The following is a 16,284-nucleotide window of genomic DNA, read 5'->3' on the forward strand; positions in this document are numbered from 1 at the left end:
GAACTCAAGGGGAACCGTGTCTGTTTGATCTGCACTGAGACTGTGGTAGTTATGAAAGAGGATAATGTACGACGTCATTATGAAACCAAACATCAGGCCTGTGCAGCCGACACTGGTGCTGAGCCAGAGCAGAAAGTAACTCTCCTGCAGGGTCAGCAGCAGTATTTATTTCGTGCTCAAATTGTCCAGGAAAAGGCTCCAATAGCGAGCTATGAGGTCGCCCAACTCATCGCGAGACATGGCGAGCCTTTTTCAGATGGAGACCTCATCAAACATGGAAACCATGTAACACGGCCTCGTTAAAGTCACCGAAATAATGTGTCCGAAAAAGTGCAGAACTTCAACAACGTCAGCGTGTCCAGAAATCCAGTCGTGCGACTCACTGAAGACTCGTCAGCCAACATTAAACTGCAACTTTCTGATAAAGCTGTGCTTTTGATTTTTACCGATGCTCAGACGCCGCACAGCTGCTAATTTTTTTGCAGGGAGTGGACGAGAGCACGAGCTCTTTAAAAATATATTCCACAGTACCCGTGTGTTAATAAGCATGCATGTGCAGATACACATGCTTCAAATATCAATGATGCGCATCAATTCTGTCACTACCCTGCTTTTGCACCACTTTCTTATCTGCATTTTTCTTGTTAACACACAGAGTAATACAGTAAAGTTAAGGTTATATACCTAATTTCTAGTAAGTGGCCCCGCCCCTCCTATATTTTTATGTATGTGGCCCTCAGTGAAAAAGGTTTGGACACCCCTGGCTTAGACTCTTAAGTACTTTCTAGACAAGAAAGAATATTTTCTATCCTTTTAAAGCTGCGGAAGCCTTAATCAGCACGGAGTGCTGCAGGGATGACCTTTTTTGTAGGCCAACCCAGAAGGTAGCATGTCTTTAGCATCCCAATGACTCCTTTGTCAGTTCCTTATAAAAAAGTATGTGGCTTTTGGATTATCAGAGAAAAAAGGTTCTGTGGGAAACACTAGTTTATAATACTTGCACACTGGTGAGCAGAATTAGGTCCATGAGCTAAAGACATTTTGTGATTTGCAATTGCGAGAGTTCAGCAATCTGTTTGTTAAGTGATTAAATTATGATCCTGTTTCCATTTTTCCTCGGATGTATGAAGCAGTCTCAGATCATTTTACTGAAATTGAAAGAATTTGGACTTGTTTTCGTTCTTTGTTATGCTTCAGTTTTTATTTGCTTTTGAACAATGAAGGATCTGGAAACGACTGATGAAGCGAAACTTAACAAGCGGATAAAAAATGACTCTCCTTTGTTTGATGAAAGTAAACTGAATATACAGGGTGGAAATACAGATACTTAGTTTATTAGTATTGGTGTTTAATTTTTCTACGTATTTTTTATATGTCTGGGTCTACTGTTAGTGAAAAATAGTGACTGATGTGATTTAACCTCCACCAGGCGGTTGCCAAACTGCATAGCATAAATTTAGAGATAGGTTACAGTTAAGCCGTATGCTAACGAAGCTTAATCTCAACAACAGAAGATTCTAACTTTTAAGCAATTTTCAAACAGTCCAGTGGACTAAGATGTGACGCTGGCTTCCAGCCATACCACCCTGAGCACACCCAGTCTTGTCTGAGCTTGGAAGCTAAGCTGGGTTGGTCCTGGTTAGTGTTTGGATGGGAGGTCGCTTGTGCAGCTGTGGGCTCAGTAGACAGAACTGGTCGTCTACTAATTGGAAAGTCAGAGGTTTGATCCCTGATCTGCAAGTCAAAGTATCCTTGTACCAGATACTGAACCCTGAGTTGCTCCTGGTGGTCTGTGTAACTAAATGAATCAACAGCAACATGGTGGTCTTACCTTATAGAGGGCAAACGTTCTCACACTGTACGTAGCCAGCTCCAGCGTGTCCAACATGGTCACTTGAATCATCCCGTACGTCTCCGTGCCTCGACTGGGCCAATACTGGTCACATTTCACCTACAAACAGAGACAACGTAAAGGACTATTTAGCTCTACAACCAGTGGTGTTGGAAGTGGAGTAGGTGTTGATAGAGAGATTGGTTGGTGCAGTATCTGCAGTGATGTGACTGCTGTGCTGGACTCAGCTGGTGAAAAGAGAGAGCTGGAGATGACCTTACCTTTGGCCTCAAGCTGTAGACAGTGACTGAAAGAACAGGATCATATATGCACATGACTGAAACAAGCACCTTTCTAAAGGTGTCTGGTCTCAGGTAATACCTTGGTATCCCTCTGGAAGAGCTGAAAGAGGGGGCTGGGGAGAGGGAGGTCTGGGCATCTCTTCTGAGATTGCTGGCCTGTGACCTGGACACCTGAAATGTGGCCCTTATTTGCAGTGTTTTTGGCCACCGTTGGTCTAAACGAATGGTATTGACTCAGGGTAAGTTTGGCTTCCTCAACTACGTTCCACTGTAGACGGTGGAACTTGTGGTATTTGGGGCACAGCACATTTACCAGGGCTATATCAAAGCTAAAAGTACCATAAGTAGTCTAGATTAGGCCCAGACATACATGCCATTGGGATACCTTTTTTAACACATGAACTACCGGCAATATCGGGAGAGTTGGGTCGGGTGAAAGCCAGATTTGTTTTTTCCTACACATCAGGAAACAGCCCGGTGTGATGGATATTTAGATTCTCTAATGTTCCTCCATCAGATAATCACGAAAAAGCTCAGGGCTGTGATGCCTGTGTGGAAACAGCTTCTACAGAAAGTAGTAAAATAAGTCCTTATGCATGCTACATGTAAGGATGGAGAACTCAACAATGCTCTCACCTGATTCTCCTGATATATTCATTCCTATATGAAAATGGATTTGGAAAAGGACTCAGTGATTACATTACACAAGATTAGACCATAATCATAATCTTAGACCCTCACAACCCCAAGCTTGCAGGATGATTTACTTCACATGGCCCCCAAATGATTATTGCCAAGGAAGCTGCATGTAATAACTAATAAGAGAAACTTGTTGGTGTGTCTAATGGCAGCCTCTGATTGTATAGTCTGTAAATAATGGCAGGATGTGTTCATTTGATTGTGGGCCATGCACATTAGCAGGAAGTGTGGACAGACAGGTTGTCACTTCTGCTCTCAGGTTAGAGAGCATCTAATATTTGCTGCGCCTCTGGTTGAACCACAGAGGCTGTTATTGGCTCTGGCAGAGGGCTGATGGCCACTGTCACAAATAGTAATGGCACAGTGCTGTGGCACTCAGCTCTGCCCTGTGGTTGTGGAGTTATTAACAGTGAGAATGAGGGTTTCACATCATTACTCACATGAACGCCGTTTCTACCCTGCTACCTGCCATGTGATTCCACAGGCGGCGTGCTGCTGCTGAGCCAAGCTCATCAGTACTGCGAGTGAGCTACGTTCAGAGCAGTAAATCAGAGGATCGACAATCCTCTTCCAGCCTCCTGTCTTATATTCTCCTGTTTGTAATGTATTTTCCATTGTGAGAGAATCAATGAATTTCATCCAGACAGCAATGGAGCAAAATATTAGAAAATATATCAACTGTGCTCTGATATTCTCAAATTATGGGTTGCAGCAAGCCACCACCTCTCTCCCTCCATCAGCTGGGATGATGCGTTTTTGTATGACTACAACATATTGTGTCAAAATCAATAATGCCTCTTTGAAATTTTCATCAAACCCAAAAACCACTTTATTTGTAAGACATTTTGCTCTACATAAAAGACAGGTTCACCTCCACTGCACCTGCACGCTAGCACGATAGTTAACAGGCAATGGAAGTAAAAATGAACATCAATGCTGAAGGAGAGGAGGAAGACCGAGTGCTTCGTTACTGAGTTTAAAGTGAGGCCCAATGTGTGTCACGTTGTATCCACATACCAGCAGAGATACGGAGCTGTGGATGTGAAACGTCCTTGAACTGAAAAGAGGCATACAGCTATAGCACAATATGTTTCTTCAAGCCAAATCTCAAAGTGATGGAGCTCGAAAAGGAGCAACACAAATAACTGACCAGGGATTTTTAGTCTTTTTGCAACTGATGCTCTTTTTGGGGGTCGCTTCGTGTCAGAAGTTTGTATGGTACACATAAACTTGATGGTTGAAGACTTTTTTGTAGTAGCAGAACATTGCACTGATAAGCACTCCTGCCTCACAGGAAGAAAGTTCCTGAAGGTGCTGCTGTGCAGATTTGCTCTGCCCGCTTCCTCACACAGTCCACAGATATGGTGTCAGGCTCATTGGTGATTCTTAATAGGTCACATGCAAGAGTCTATGCTTGTCTGTCTTTCTGCATTAGTCATGTGATGGGGACTATCAGCTTGCCCAGAGTGTATTTCACCTGAACAGCCAGGATAGCCTCCAGGAGATATGGTCCATGTGAGCCTAAGCTTGATAATTAGGAAAGTGAATAGATGGATGCCAGAGGACTAAAGCAGTCTGACACCCTTGGTTCACACACAGTCACTTACGTGTCAGGCAACTTTGTGCAGTTTGTAGTTTTCTAAATTCAACTGGACATATTCCTTTAACTTTAACTGGCAAAAACTTCATGAAGTTCTTCATAAATAAAACTGCAGCTATTAGTGAAAAAACATTTACAGCTGTCAAGTACAGCAACTGTAATAACTCCTGATATTTACTTATATTATAACGTTAAAGATTTCTTCCTCTAAACCATCAATGTGGCTTTCAGACCCCATTCCTAGAAGACCGCTCAAAGAAGCTTCCCCATTAATTATTGTTTTTAAATTTTAAATATGATGAATCTATTGCTTAATGGGCTACAGTCCACGGGCTTTTAAGGTGCTGCTAATTAAACCGTTACTTTATAAAAGCCTTTACTTGACTCAGCTGTGTAAGCTAACCACAGACCAATTTATAACCTTCCTTTTATTTCAAACGTTTTTGAAAACGTAGCTGACAAACACCGAACTGATCAGCTGCAGACAAATGTTTGAGTCCGATTCAGAATTCATCTCAGCACAGAAACAGCATGAATGAAGGTTACAAATGATCTTCTTTTGAGAGTCTCCTTCATATACTTTATTTTTGTAATTATGTACCGAACCACATATATATTATACATGGAATCACAGGGTTATGTGCTGGGACCAGGTCCACTTACATTATACATGCTCCCAGTCTGGATTTGGGAGACAGCCTCTCTACATTTAAGATCAGGCTTAAAACTTTTCTTTTTAGATAAAGTTTATAGTTAGGACTGGATCACATGACTCTGCATGCTCTCTTAGTTGTGCTGCAGTGGGTCTAGGCTGCTAGTGTTCTGTTATTGTTTATTGTTCTCTGTCTGCATTAGAGCTGCAAGTCTGCAAACATACACAGCCAAAGTGCACAGGATGCTACAAGCAGAGCGTCCCTGCATGTTAGACAGAGGTGTGTTTAGTGTTTATTATGTGTTTTTGATTGGAACTGCTGTAAAACAGACAGAAAACAACGTTTTATTTCCATTAACACCAGCCTCTCTCCTTACTCGCTGTCTAGCCTGCTAAACCTCAGCCACTGTCTGTCTCTTATCCACCACTCCAGATTTGAAATTTGACATCTTTCCCACTTTTTGTGCTTCTATTCATCTGGTTTTGTCTAGGTCGCTTGGTTTTGAGGTTGTTCAGGTTGTTCTGGTTTCAGATGCCCCACGCAGGAGATTCTCCCAGAGTATATAACTTCTTTAACCCCCAAAAAATAGCCCTGAAGGAAGTGCCAGAAAAAGCTTTATGTTTAGGTTCAGGCCATAAAAAACTGTCTGAAATGAATGGAGCTCACCCGTGACTTCTCCTCCAGGCGAGTCATCATAACGATGGTGCACGTCCTCTGCTCCCATACCATCCTCCAGAAGTCACTTAGCGTCTCTGGCAGCGGACCCTGGGTAGCGATGTAAGCGTTCTGTTTCCTGTACCCGTCAATGTAGTTGGCATTTATATAGTCACTACCTGGAACTCCTTAAGCAAGAAGCACAGTTGGACATAATGAGCAAACAAAAACAAATGGCAGCAGATCAGAAAATGGAGGTCGACTACTGCTTGTTTCTCACCGTCCACGGGTGTGAGGATGACCCTGGAGTGGTCGTAAGCAATAACATTTGCATAACGGTTCTTTGGCTTGTTGACCTCCAGGTTGGAGTGCTCCCAGGTGAACTGCTGTCCTGGATCAATAGACTGGACACACAAGCGTTGGGAGTGAGAGGTGGGTGAGAGAGCATCTTTACTCTTCTTTGAGAGAAGAGTGCAGGCCGATATATGTGACATAAATTCATCATCCCTCCTTCAGCCTGCAGCTCCATCACCTGGTTGATCTTTAAGCCCCTGAATCCACATTCCACTCCTAAAATCTCATCCATCCACCCACCCACCCACCTACTGGTTCGGTGTGTGGTGAATCAAGGAAAGCACTGAGGTGAGGTTTAGGACAATGGCCTTAGACATGTCTTTTTCCTCATATGAGACTGAACGATGGGGACCACTTGCATCATATTTAAAGTGAAGAGATAAGGACCTGTGTTCGATTTTATTTCTCGGTACCAACAGTAAGGCAGAGGCAGGAAAGCAGTCAAACTCTAGTGAGATGGGGGTCGCTGTATTATATGAGCCGGCTGAAAAGCACCTGTGAGCAGAGGTAGAGACGCAGAGACTCACAGGAGAACAGCAAAACAAGTTACTGCTGAAGCCTAAATTATGCAAAAGTATAATGATCAGAGGCTCAGGAATGACTCATCAACTACTTAAGCTGCATAATTGAATTTGCTGAAATATGTAGTGCAGAGTCACTGCTTCAGGTGACATTTCAAAGCTGAGCAGGATGAAGTCAGTGAGTAACTACATTATGTTTGCTACCCTGATATCAACCTTTAGCTACATCATCTTGTCGGAACAATTTCATTGGACAATTTACGTATAGATTTGAAACAGTAGTTGAATGCATGGTTGGGCCAACAGAAAATATCATGTCAAAAGGAAATTATTGGATTACTAAGTGATGTTTATTGAGTCAAACCAGGTGCATGAAGAAGGCACAAATACTTCCAGCAACACATAAGAAGGGCACTAGAGAGCAAGGTCACGCCACATGTGCTGTTTTAAAGAAGCTCTGCAGAAAGTCACTGTTTTTAACGACTCCACTGAGCGGCTTTTTGTTTATGCAGTCGCCCAACAAAGGAAAGAACCTCAGTTTAATGTGGGAGGAAACACAAATCAAATGAACAAAGTTCATTTTGACCTGATGAAGAAACCAGTGTCAGCTTTATTTGTTTTTAAGTTGCTGCCTAATCACCCGGTTTGGCTATTAGTTGGGGTTCAGTGACTTTGACAGGCGGACTTGAGGAACCTGCCAGTCTTTCAATTAGCGTGCGAGCCGTTCTGCCTCCTTTACCTCTGCTGCACTCGTGAGCTGATATGAACCAGGCAGGTTTACTGCCTGTTAACAGTCTCTATCGATTGCTGGCTGTGAGCACAGGCACAGGTTTAACTGAAATGGCATTCTGCATACTGTTATTCTTGATTGATCTTTTATGCTCCAACTGCTTATCTCCCATCACCTGGAAAAAAAGAAATCTCACACACACACTTGTAAATAAACACACAGATACCGATGCACGGGAAAAATGAATCGGTGGCGAGGGCTCTAATATCCTGCTGCTTTTTCTCTTTCTGACTGGCTGCATAGCTGCTCAGCGCTGCGCTCTACAACTGATAATAATGACAATGGGGAAACAGGTTGAAAGCACATCTTATTTAACAGCCTGTTAGGTAAGGCTTCCAGTACACTGCACTGACAAACCACTCACATTACTGCTAATGTGCTCCGCCTACATGTAGATCAGTTACTGCGATGACAGCGTAATCACTATCTGCGCTTCTACAAACAAAAAAAACAAAGCAGGTAAACACAGAGAGAGGAACAGGCCTCTGTGAAGCACATGCATGTGACAGGGTTAGCTCACACTCAGTGTGTGCAGATTTAGTGGACTGCAATTTATAACTGATTTACCTTTAATACACTAAATCCCCCCAAACGGCACAGGCACACATTACATCTATTTTATTTCACACTGTTGTTCAAACATACATAAATGTGTTCTTTGTTCACATCTTCTACAACCAGGGTTTTCCAAGTACGCCTTGTTTGCTAATTGCAGCCCTCAGCGATGTTTTGTGCGGCTTACAGCTGAATGGAAAAAGAAACTACTATGAATGTCATTCAGTCAGAGTTAAAGTCACATAAATTCATGATTACGAATGAGTACATTTCAAACAATCTAACCTCGGTAGAGGTTTAAACACTATCTATGTACAGGAAAACTGGTATTGGCAACATAAACCATCAAACATTAGCCACAAGTAACACTTACAAAACCAAATTCCAAATCTAAAGTGATTAGACTGACCAAAGACATTATGGGAGATATGGACAAAACAGCCAAGATTACTACGGGAGTTTTACGCTCCTCCTGCAGGCATGCATTTGGTTAGAGTGTTGATGTCGCCTGTGTTTTTGGTACTGTTTTAAACTTGCATTCATTGCAATGGCCACAAAAAGTTGAAAAAATAAGCTGCAAAACTATGTTTTAAGACTTTATACTTTGTTACAGATACGGAAATCTGGAGACTCGCTAGTAGTCATTCCTGTTACAGTTTCTTAAAGTCCACCTAAATTATGCTGCCTGGGTCGTGTGCATAGTTGGTGCATTGTACAAACACACAGCCATGCTGACCATCAGCAAAGACCAACTAAATGCTCAGCGTCTGAGGCAACGCTAGCGGGCTAAAGTATAAACCTTACTGTATGTGAAAATACCCCACTGCTCATTTGATACATCACCTCAGGAAACACTTGCCGGACACATTTATAATCTCACTAACTAGTTTCACGTCTTATTAAATATAACATGACGTTCATTTTCTAATTTAGGGTCTCATTTAGAGGAAAAGAGACGGTACAGCTGGATAAGCTTCAGTTCGTGGCTACATTTTGATTGACTAGTCACTGCTGTATGTAATGTTTTTATTATACAGCTGGTATAAGGAACATATCTTATTCCTGCAGACATTCAACATAGTTTTCTTTTTCTTAGTTTTCAGATTAGAGGTAATATCAGATGTTTTTACTACTCTGTGTTTCAACTTTAGCTTTTTTTAAACTAAACCCATAACCTGTTTTACTAAATTAAAAAAAAGCTTGAATACACTGATGTCATATGTAAACTAGCGCTGCCACAAACGATTATTTTGATAGTCGACTAGTCACCGATTATTTTTGCGATTAGTCGACTAATCAGATCATCATCCATTGAATGTAAAACGTACAGCTTATTGCACCAGCAGCATCTGCTCTTATATAACTATCATTAGCTTACAGCTGTAAGTGTTTAAGGTGCTAACTAAAAATAAAGACAAGATGATAGTTTATTAAATTTTAATGAAGTTTTCAGATTGTTTCGGTGGAGTTTAATAAACTCCTTGCTTTCTAAAATATAACAGGACACTGGAGTATATTCTGGAGCATCTCACACTTCTGATAATCAGCTGTCTGCTTGACGTTTATTCAGCTGTGTAAAAACTATAACTTTAATCTCAGCCAAACAGGAACAAATAAAATACTGAAAAAAGCCAAACAATAACATTTTTAAGTTATCTAAGTGACTCATATATCATGTTTAACCTGAGTAATGAAAGACAGCGGTGGGTTTGAAAACGATTTGCCAGGAGTCCGGTGTTCTCACGGCTCTAGTGACCTAGCCCCCGGCTAGCTATCGAGCTAGTGGGTAACAGACGTCTCCGAAAACGTCGGAGCGCTTTTGAAAATATGTGGTGTCCTGATAAACTGAGCAGATATTTGAGGTTTGCACAGCTACATTCTCGCCTGAAAATATGTTAAACGTTTATTTTGTGACCCAGAAAGAATAATAAGAGTAATATTAAAACTAACTAGCTGCCGCCATTGTTGGAAACTAAGCTGGGCTGCGCTATGAATTCTGGGACACAGCTGCTGCTTCTTCTTCTTCGGGGTTTAACGGTAGCTGACATCCTTGTACATGCAGTGCTGCCATCTTCTGTTTCAGTCCGTTATTACACTCTTAAATCCTGCTACTTATTCCTGCGTCTTTCAGGATCTTACAAAGCTTCAAACGACGCGTCGACTATTAAATCAGTCGTCGACGATTTTGATAGTCGACGTAATCGTGACTAGTCGACTAATCGTGGCAGCCCTGATGTAAACACAGCTTCATTAATAACACCTCAGCTGTAGTTAAGTGTAGATTATCTTGAGTGCACACACACAGCATTGCAGAGGTTACACATTCCTGCTCAGTAGGCAGCTGGTGTTGGTTTTGGTTTGTTTCTTTTGGTTCATCTTTGAACAAAGTTTCAAACCCCCCCACTGTCACCACCCCGCCTGCTGTGCAGTCAGTAGAAGCCAGAAAATGAAATAAAAAAGAAGCAGTGACAGTCACACTGCAGCACAGGCATCAGTACTTGTGATTGACTGGAAGTTCAGCAAAAATATTTTAGATAACATCATCAACAGACACATCAGTTTTTAATATACGATTAGTTCCCAGATGATTTACTGACAGTGGCATAAAACATCTCCTCCTGTGTTATGTTTTCTGTGCAAGTGACCCGAGATAGTTCTAATGCACTCTGAGCAGCTGCCCATCCTAAAAATTCATTTTAATAATTGACACAGCAGAAAAACACAGACGTGCTTTAATGCTGACTGTGTTGCACCTATGGGAGGCCCGGCTGTGGTACACACAGGTTCACTGCCATGCTTTACTGAGACATTTAAAGGGACTCAAATGAAATTCGTTTCGCCTGGTGTTTGTGAGGTGGAAAAGGCCTGGAGCAGCAGCGTGGGCAGTTTTCATGGCAGTGCTGAGGGCAGCAGATATGAAACAGATCTTTCAACAGAGCTGTGTTAGGCTGCCTTTCCCTTTCAGTCACATGCTGTTCTACTGGTTCCAGTTTCAAATAATGAGGTCAATCTATGTGAAAATAATTAATGCCTTTAAGCCAGAAGCTCAGGGTTCAGACTGAAATGAGTTTTCTACTCTTTGATCTGCACGATGTTATAAAAGATATTCCCGTGTCATCTATTAGTCCCTGGATTTTTCAGTCTGCATATTGTCCTTGAGGATGAATCCCAAATTGTCTGGATGAATAGACCGCACCCATCAGGGTGGGTGCGGTCTATTGACCCCAGGCACACAGTTCTAGCTGTCAGCACAGAAGCCCCGCCTGTAATCCTTTCAAAACTTCTTTTTTTTAAGGGACAACCAATCAGAAGACATTTCGTTCAGAGGGAGGGGGGCTGTCTTGTTTTGGGCAGTGAACAAACTAACAGCGACTGTGACTCATACTACTCTAGAAGAGTCCACGAATAAAAATGTTGAGGTTGAGTTAGAAATGATCATATTAGAAATCCTGTAAGGAGTCCTGAGCATCAGCCCAAAATAAGTTTTACTTGTGCAAACCATTTGATACAGCCAAAATAGCAGATGTAATCATTAATGAAGGGAATCACTGTTTCAGGGCCATATGCGTTATATGAAGTGGTCTCCAGTAGTCCCCAAACAGACTGGCCCATTTATCAGACGTAACAAGCTGTGGGATCCTCTGGCAGGTCTCATTTTAAACACAGCCATTATCAGCTTTTCATTTCAAGCCTTGCTGCTCTCACTGTGGACTAATGACGGGGGCCTCCTTTGCAACAGGACAGGGGACAGTGTGTGTGTGTGAGTGTGTGTGAGTGTGTGTGTGTGTGTGTGAGTGTGTGTGTGTGTGTGTGTGTGAGTGTGTGAGAGTGTGTGTGTGTGTGTGTGAGAGTGTGTGTGAGTGTGTGTGTGTGAGACCTTATGCTTCTGTCACTTCTGTCCTGATCAAAGTTTAATGAACTCTTTAGTGCACATGCCTGAGAAGCATCTTACACATCACACACTCAGGATGTCATCACGAGTGGATACAAACACTAAACTTGTTGTCTTCATTACTTATTTTTTAAAAATGGAATTTGAATGAATAATTGCATTTCTTATTCTAAGTCTTGGAGAAAGTTAATAAATGTGCTCTGCATCCATGTTTCATCCACAGTATGGTTTATGGATAAGACCACCTGACATTTTAATGATCTTCTAAACAAGAACATGTCTAAAAAAGTCTCTCTCGGATGCTTGAAGCGATACAGCTGTCACATACCCTAGAAAGTATGTAGATAGCAGTTTGCTGTCATAACAATAACAATGATATTGTTTTTTAACAGTTTACACTTTTGTGATCAGAAATCAAATTTCATTTTCAAAGACATCTAAACCCAGTTTTGTGCATTTCCTTTTCTCCATCTGAACAATCACATTTAACAGATCATTCAAACCAAAATGTTCGTATCTGAACTGAACCGTCTTGTTTTGCAAACAGGACAACTTGTCTGCAGAAAGTTCCCTCCATTGCATCACAGAGGTAAGAAAAAATGGGAAAGGTGGAAAAGTTGATTCAGTTGCTGTTTCATAATTTATATGCCCCCTTCCTTCTGCTGTGCATAAACAGTGCACCCATCTGTCCTGGTTTATCCGCTTGGAAATTCACCACTTTAAATGCAAATTACCTTCCTTTGTAGGACATCAACAAGCCATAATCCCTCACTGGCTCTTACAGTAGGTAAAAGCAGTCGAATATTATTCTTGGAAAGGAAGCAGAGAAGTCATGCATACTTAGCAGCATCCTTTTTTTTGGCTAATCTAAACTTTAACTCTGTAATGCTCGGCCAACACAAATGAAAACATCTCAGGGGGCAAAATGGTTCTTGGAAAATGTGCTGTGTGAGGTATTTTAGTTACAAAATAAAATGCTGATTTTACAGATGCGTTTGTGTAAATATGTATGTTTAAACGTGGACTGAGTGAAACAAACAGTAGGTTTAAAGATGGCTAAAAATCAAGAAAAAGAAAGTTTTGAGTCAGCAAAGGAGATTATTTTCTCTTCACTTCTTCAAGAGGGGCTAAAGATATTATGCCACTGTATTTTATTCAGGCTGATATCAGCTCAGTTTTTAAAAAACAAACAACTGATCTATAGTGTTGACTAGTATAAGGAAATTCACTTATTTATTGTCTTTAAAAAGCACTGACTTATTTTAAGCTCATAATTGGCACCTCCCACACAAAGCTTCCTTTGAGCTAATATTGTTCTATGCAGGTGTAGCTGGAGCAGCATGTTAGTACGAGGCGTCAAACCAGACAAAAGAGAGAGAAGCTACAGGGCTGTCATCAAGATGGAAAGAGACGATGACTTTCACCACAGGAGAGGTTGAGACTATTCAAGTGCTCGAGAGAAAACAAGTTAAAGATGGCTGAAGGATGAAGAAGCTGCTCATAAAATTAGAACCCAGAAAGTTCGAGATTAACATTCGTAAGTGAGCACTTATTCTAAAGTGACTTTATAATCAATTACTAAGGCGAAGAAGAACTGTTCTGTTTTAAAAAGAGGACAACTGCAAGGACACGCTCACTGAGTATGTGTGTGCTTAGAGTGTGCTTATTCAGAGGAGCAGACTGGTATGAAGAAGCAGACATGCAAACAAAAAAAGGTAAATAAATCATCTGAATCCAGCTGTTTTTGTTAGAAAAAATATATTTCTCAAAAAGCTAGAACATTTTTTTAAGCTAAATTAGGTTCAAAGCCAAAAAGAGCACGTCTTTGTGTTCATGTGAACCCCTCTACACACAGCCGAGAGTATGCAGCAATGACTGCAGTGCAAACTCTGGTAACAGAAAACAACTTTTAGCCAAAACATCAGAAAAACTGATCCAAACAACCTGAAAACTCAGCACTGCATTCACTCAGGTCCGCAGCAATACACCTGGCAATTTACAACTGACCTAATTCTCCATTTTGAACCACGAAGGATCAATTCTCACACTCTTGTACGCCACAGTAATTGTGGCTTTCCTATTACACATCTAGGTCTTTTTCTACGGAAAACTAGCTTATAAAATCTGAAATAACTGACAGTGGCTGAAATGTGCATTGCTTTACTTGAAAGGCGTGTATAAGAGCAGGAACATTTACCTCGTACTCCTGAGAGAAGTGCAGACCATCGTTGGCCTTGAGTCTCTCAATGTGGTCGGCCAGGTCACAAACAGCGATGGGAGGATGTTCCCTCATCCCTGCAGAGACAGCGAGAGTGGTGAGTGCCGTCCATCACAGACACACATGCACAGAAATGTGTGCGCACACAGAGTGCAGATGCATGTTGAAGGCTCAGTGTTAACTGGTCGCAGTGATATGAGGTGACAGTGAGAGTGCTGTGTGCTGAGCAGAGGGATGATGTCTGGCTGTGCAGCTCTTCAACAGCATGCTGTAACCACGCTGCAGATGAGCACCAACTAGCATGCTGATTGGTTAAAGAAATCCCATAAAGCAGTAGGTGAGTGGGAAGGTGGCTGGGGCGCAAAAAATACAGCATTTTTAACTGATGTGGTCAAATATATATGTATATATTTTAACTTAATGGTAGATGTATTGCTTTATTAAATTAGATAGACAGTCTACATTTAGCGCTAATGAAACCCACTTGGTGTAAAATAGCTGACATGGGCAGGTCATGAGAAGAGAAGGTGATGGTGATAAATGGGAGGTCTCTACTTCTAAAGGCTTCTATGTAAAACAGAAAAGGGCACCAGGCGGGAATGAAAGGAAACATTAGTAAAACACAGGAGGATTGAAAACTAACTTGGAGTATTCGGGCAACTGAGGACACTGGAACCTGTGTGGGAAAGATGAGGCAAAACCAAAGCACAGGGGTCAGTTAGGACAAGAGGACACAAGGAACAGTGAGGAAGGAGCTGCCCTACTCAGCAAAGACTTAAGAGACGCTGAACACAACTTTCCCAGATGGCTAAATAACATTTAAAAGAATTTAACATCCGTTTCACTGTAATCAATAAACTGACTGTGCTTCGTATCTGTTTGTTCTTTGGTTTCATTTGAAGTGGTCCGACTCAGCTGTCCATTTTGGGTTAAACTGGGCTGTCTCGGTCCAACATTGCTGTTATTAGCACCTTTGGATGTTTGGTTCTTGGCACTCTTACATCTGTGTTTAACCACAGCTGCCAAGAATAAAACGTCTCCCTTTTTTCATTTTCAAAATGAGGATTTCTTTAGGCAAGGAGCATTAAAGCCTCAAGAAGCTCATCATCTTACTCTTGACACTTAAAGGCCCTTACCCCTGTGTTTGAAGGTCCTTCATTCCCAGTGAAGTATACTTTACATATTTGCTAAGGAGATCTTAATGCAAACGACATTCTTTTAGACACACGTTCATCGTCATCTCACAGACACATTGGTTTAGGTTGGGTGTGATCAATGACTCTGTAACAGAGTCATTGATCACACCCAACCTGAAATTTATTGTAGTGGTGATTTTCTCACTACTGTCCCAGAGAGGAAAAAACAGCTGAAACCAGAAGCATATGTACCAATATATGTAAGATGCATTTAAAAAAACTTGCAGCCATAATAAACCAGCACAGTATCTGTTTAATGCTCTGGACTGAGATGTTTACGTCCTGGAACCTGTCTATGCACAGCAGTAGCCAACGTTTAGCCAACTTTTAGCTTTTTTTTTGTTTGTTCTTATTTGATTTAAGTCATGATTGTATTAAAGTGGTTTTACTGTCCCTGTGCCAATAGGAACTTTGTCTTTTCACTTTCATTTAAACAGCAGCTTCAGAACAGCTGCTCAGACTCTGGCCAAGATGGCTGCTTCTAAAAGGATTTGGGCACGATAACCAATCACAAGACCTCAGTAACTCACCCGAGTAATAATATAGTGAACGTCTTTTTGTTTTTTGCCAGTGTTGTAAAATTATTGCAAACTTAATTCACAACTTCAGTCTTTGCTACATTACGAACAAAATCATTTGGGTAAAATGAATGTTTATTGAACCTGAAATTGCTCGTTGTGATAATTTAAACAATATATGTCATATGTGCTGAATGATACCTGGAACAACAAAACAAAAACCTTCATATTTAGAAGTATGGGTCTGAAAGCAGCATCATAAGAAAATCTGTCACAATTGAGGCTGACCTTGGTGCTGTGGACTGATTGGACTAAAGTCTAAGTTTGATTTTGTGCTAAAGCAAGAAATATGCAATAAATACACTCGACATGAGATCAAAGGTGTTGTTTTAGTTATTGATTTATGATTGCAGCAAATAGGAGAGCAGATCTACTTTATACAGTCCAACCAAGATTAAGATTATGTTGCTGAGAGAACTTTCATTTCCAACAGTGCTTGTT

The 16,284-nt window shown here is 41.3% G+C and overlaps 1 protein-coding gene across 16 annotated transcripts in view; it reads right to left on the reverse strand.

The window, feature by feature from the left end:
* The window catches only part of ptprfa (protein tyrosine phosphatase receptor type Fa), a 358,380-nt gene that overhangs the window by 18,284 nt on the left and 323,812 nt on the right, over positions 1 to 16,284 (reverse strand). For 10 of the 16 annotated variants that reach the window (XM_076874474.1, XM_076874475.1, XM_076874473.1 and 7 more), the window contains 5 exons: positions 14,713 to 14,745; positions 14,049 to 14,146; positions 6,020 to 6,143; positions 5,752 to 5,927; positions 1,832 to 1,951 (listed from right to left, as the gene is read on the reverse strand). In XM_076874474.1, coding sequence (XP_076730589.1) covers positions 1,832 to 1,951; positions 5,752 to 5,927; positions 6,020 to 6,143; positions 14,049 to 14,146; positions 14,713 to 14,745 — 551 coding nt within the window. The remainder of the gene's footprint in view (positions 1 to 1,831; positions 1,952 to 5,751; positions 5,928 to 6,019; positions 6,144 to 14,048; positions 14,147 to 14,712; positions 14,746 to 16,284) is intronic. The other 6 variants (XM_076874480.1, XM_076874478.1, XM_076874479.1 and 3 more) reach the window with 1 other exon arrangement.

Source organism: Maylandia zebra, linkage group LG15, assembly GCF_041146795.1.
Source record: "Maylandia zebra isolate NMK-2024a linkage group LG15, Mzebra_GT3a, whole genome shotgun sequence".
In the NCBI taxonomy this organism is placed as follows: domain Eukaryota; kingdom Metazoa; phylum Chordata; class Actinopteri; order Cichliformes; family Cichlidae; genus Maylandia; species Maylandia zebra.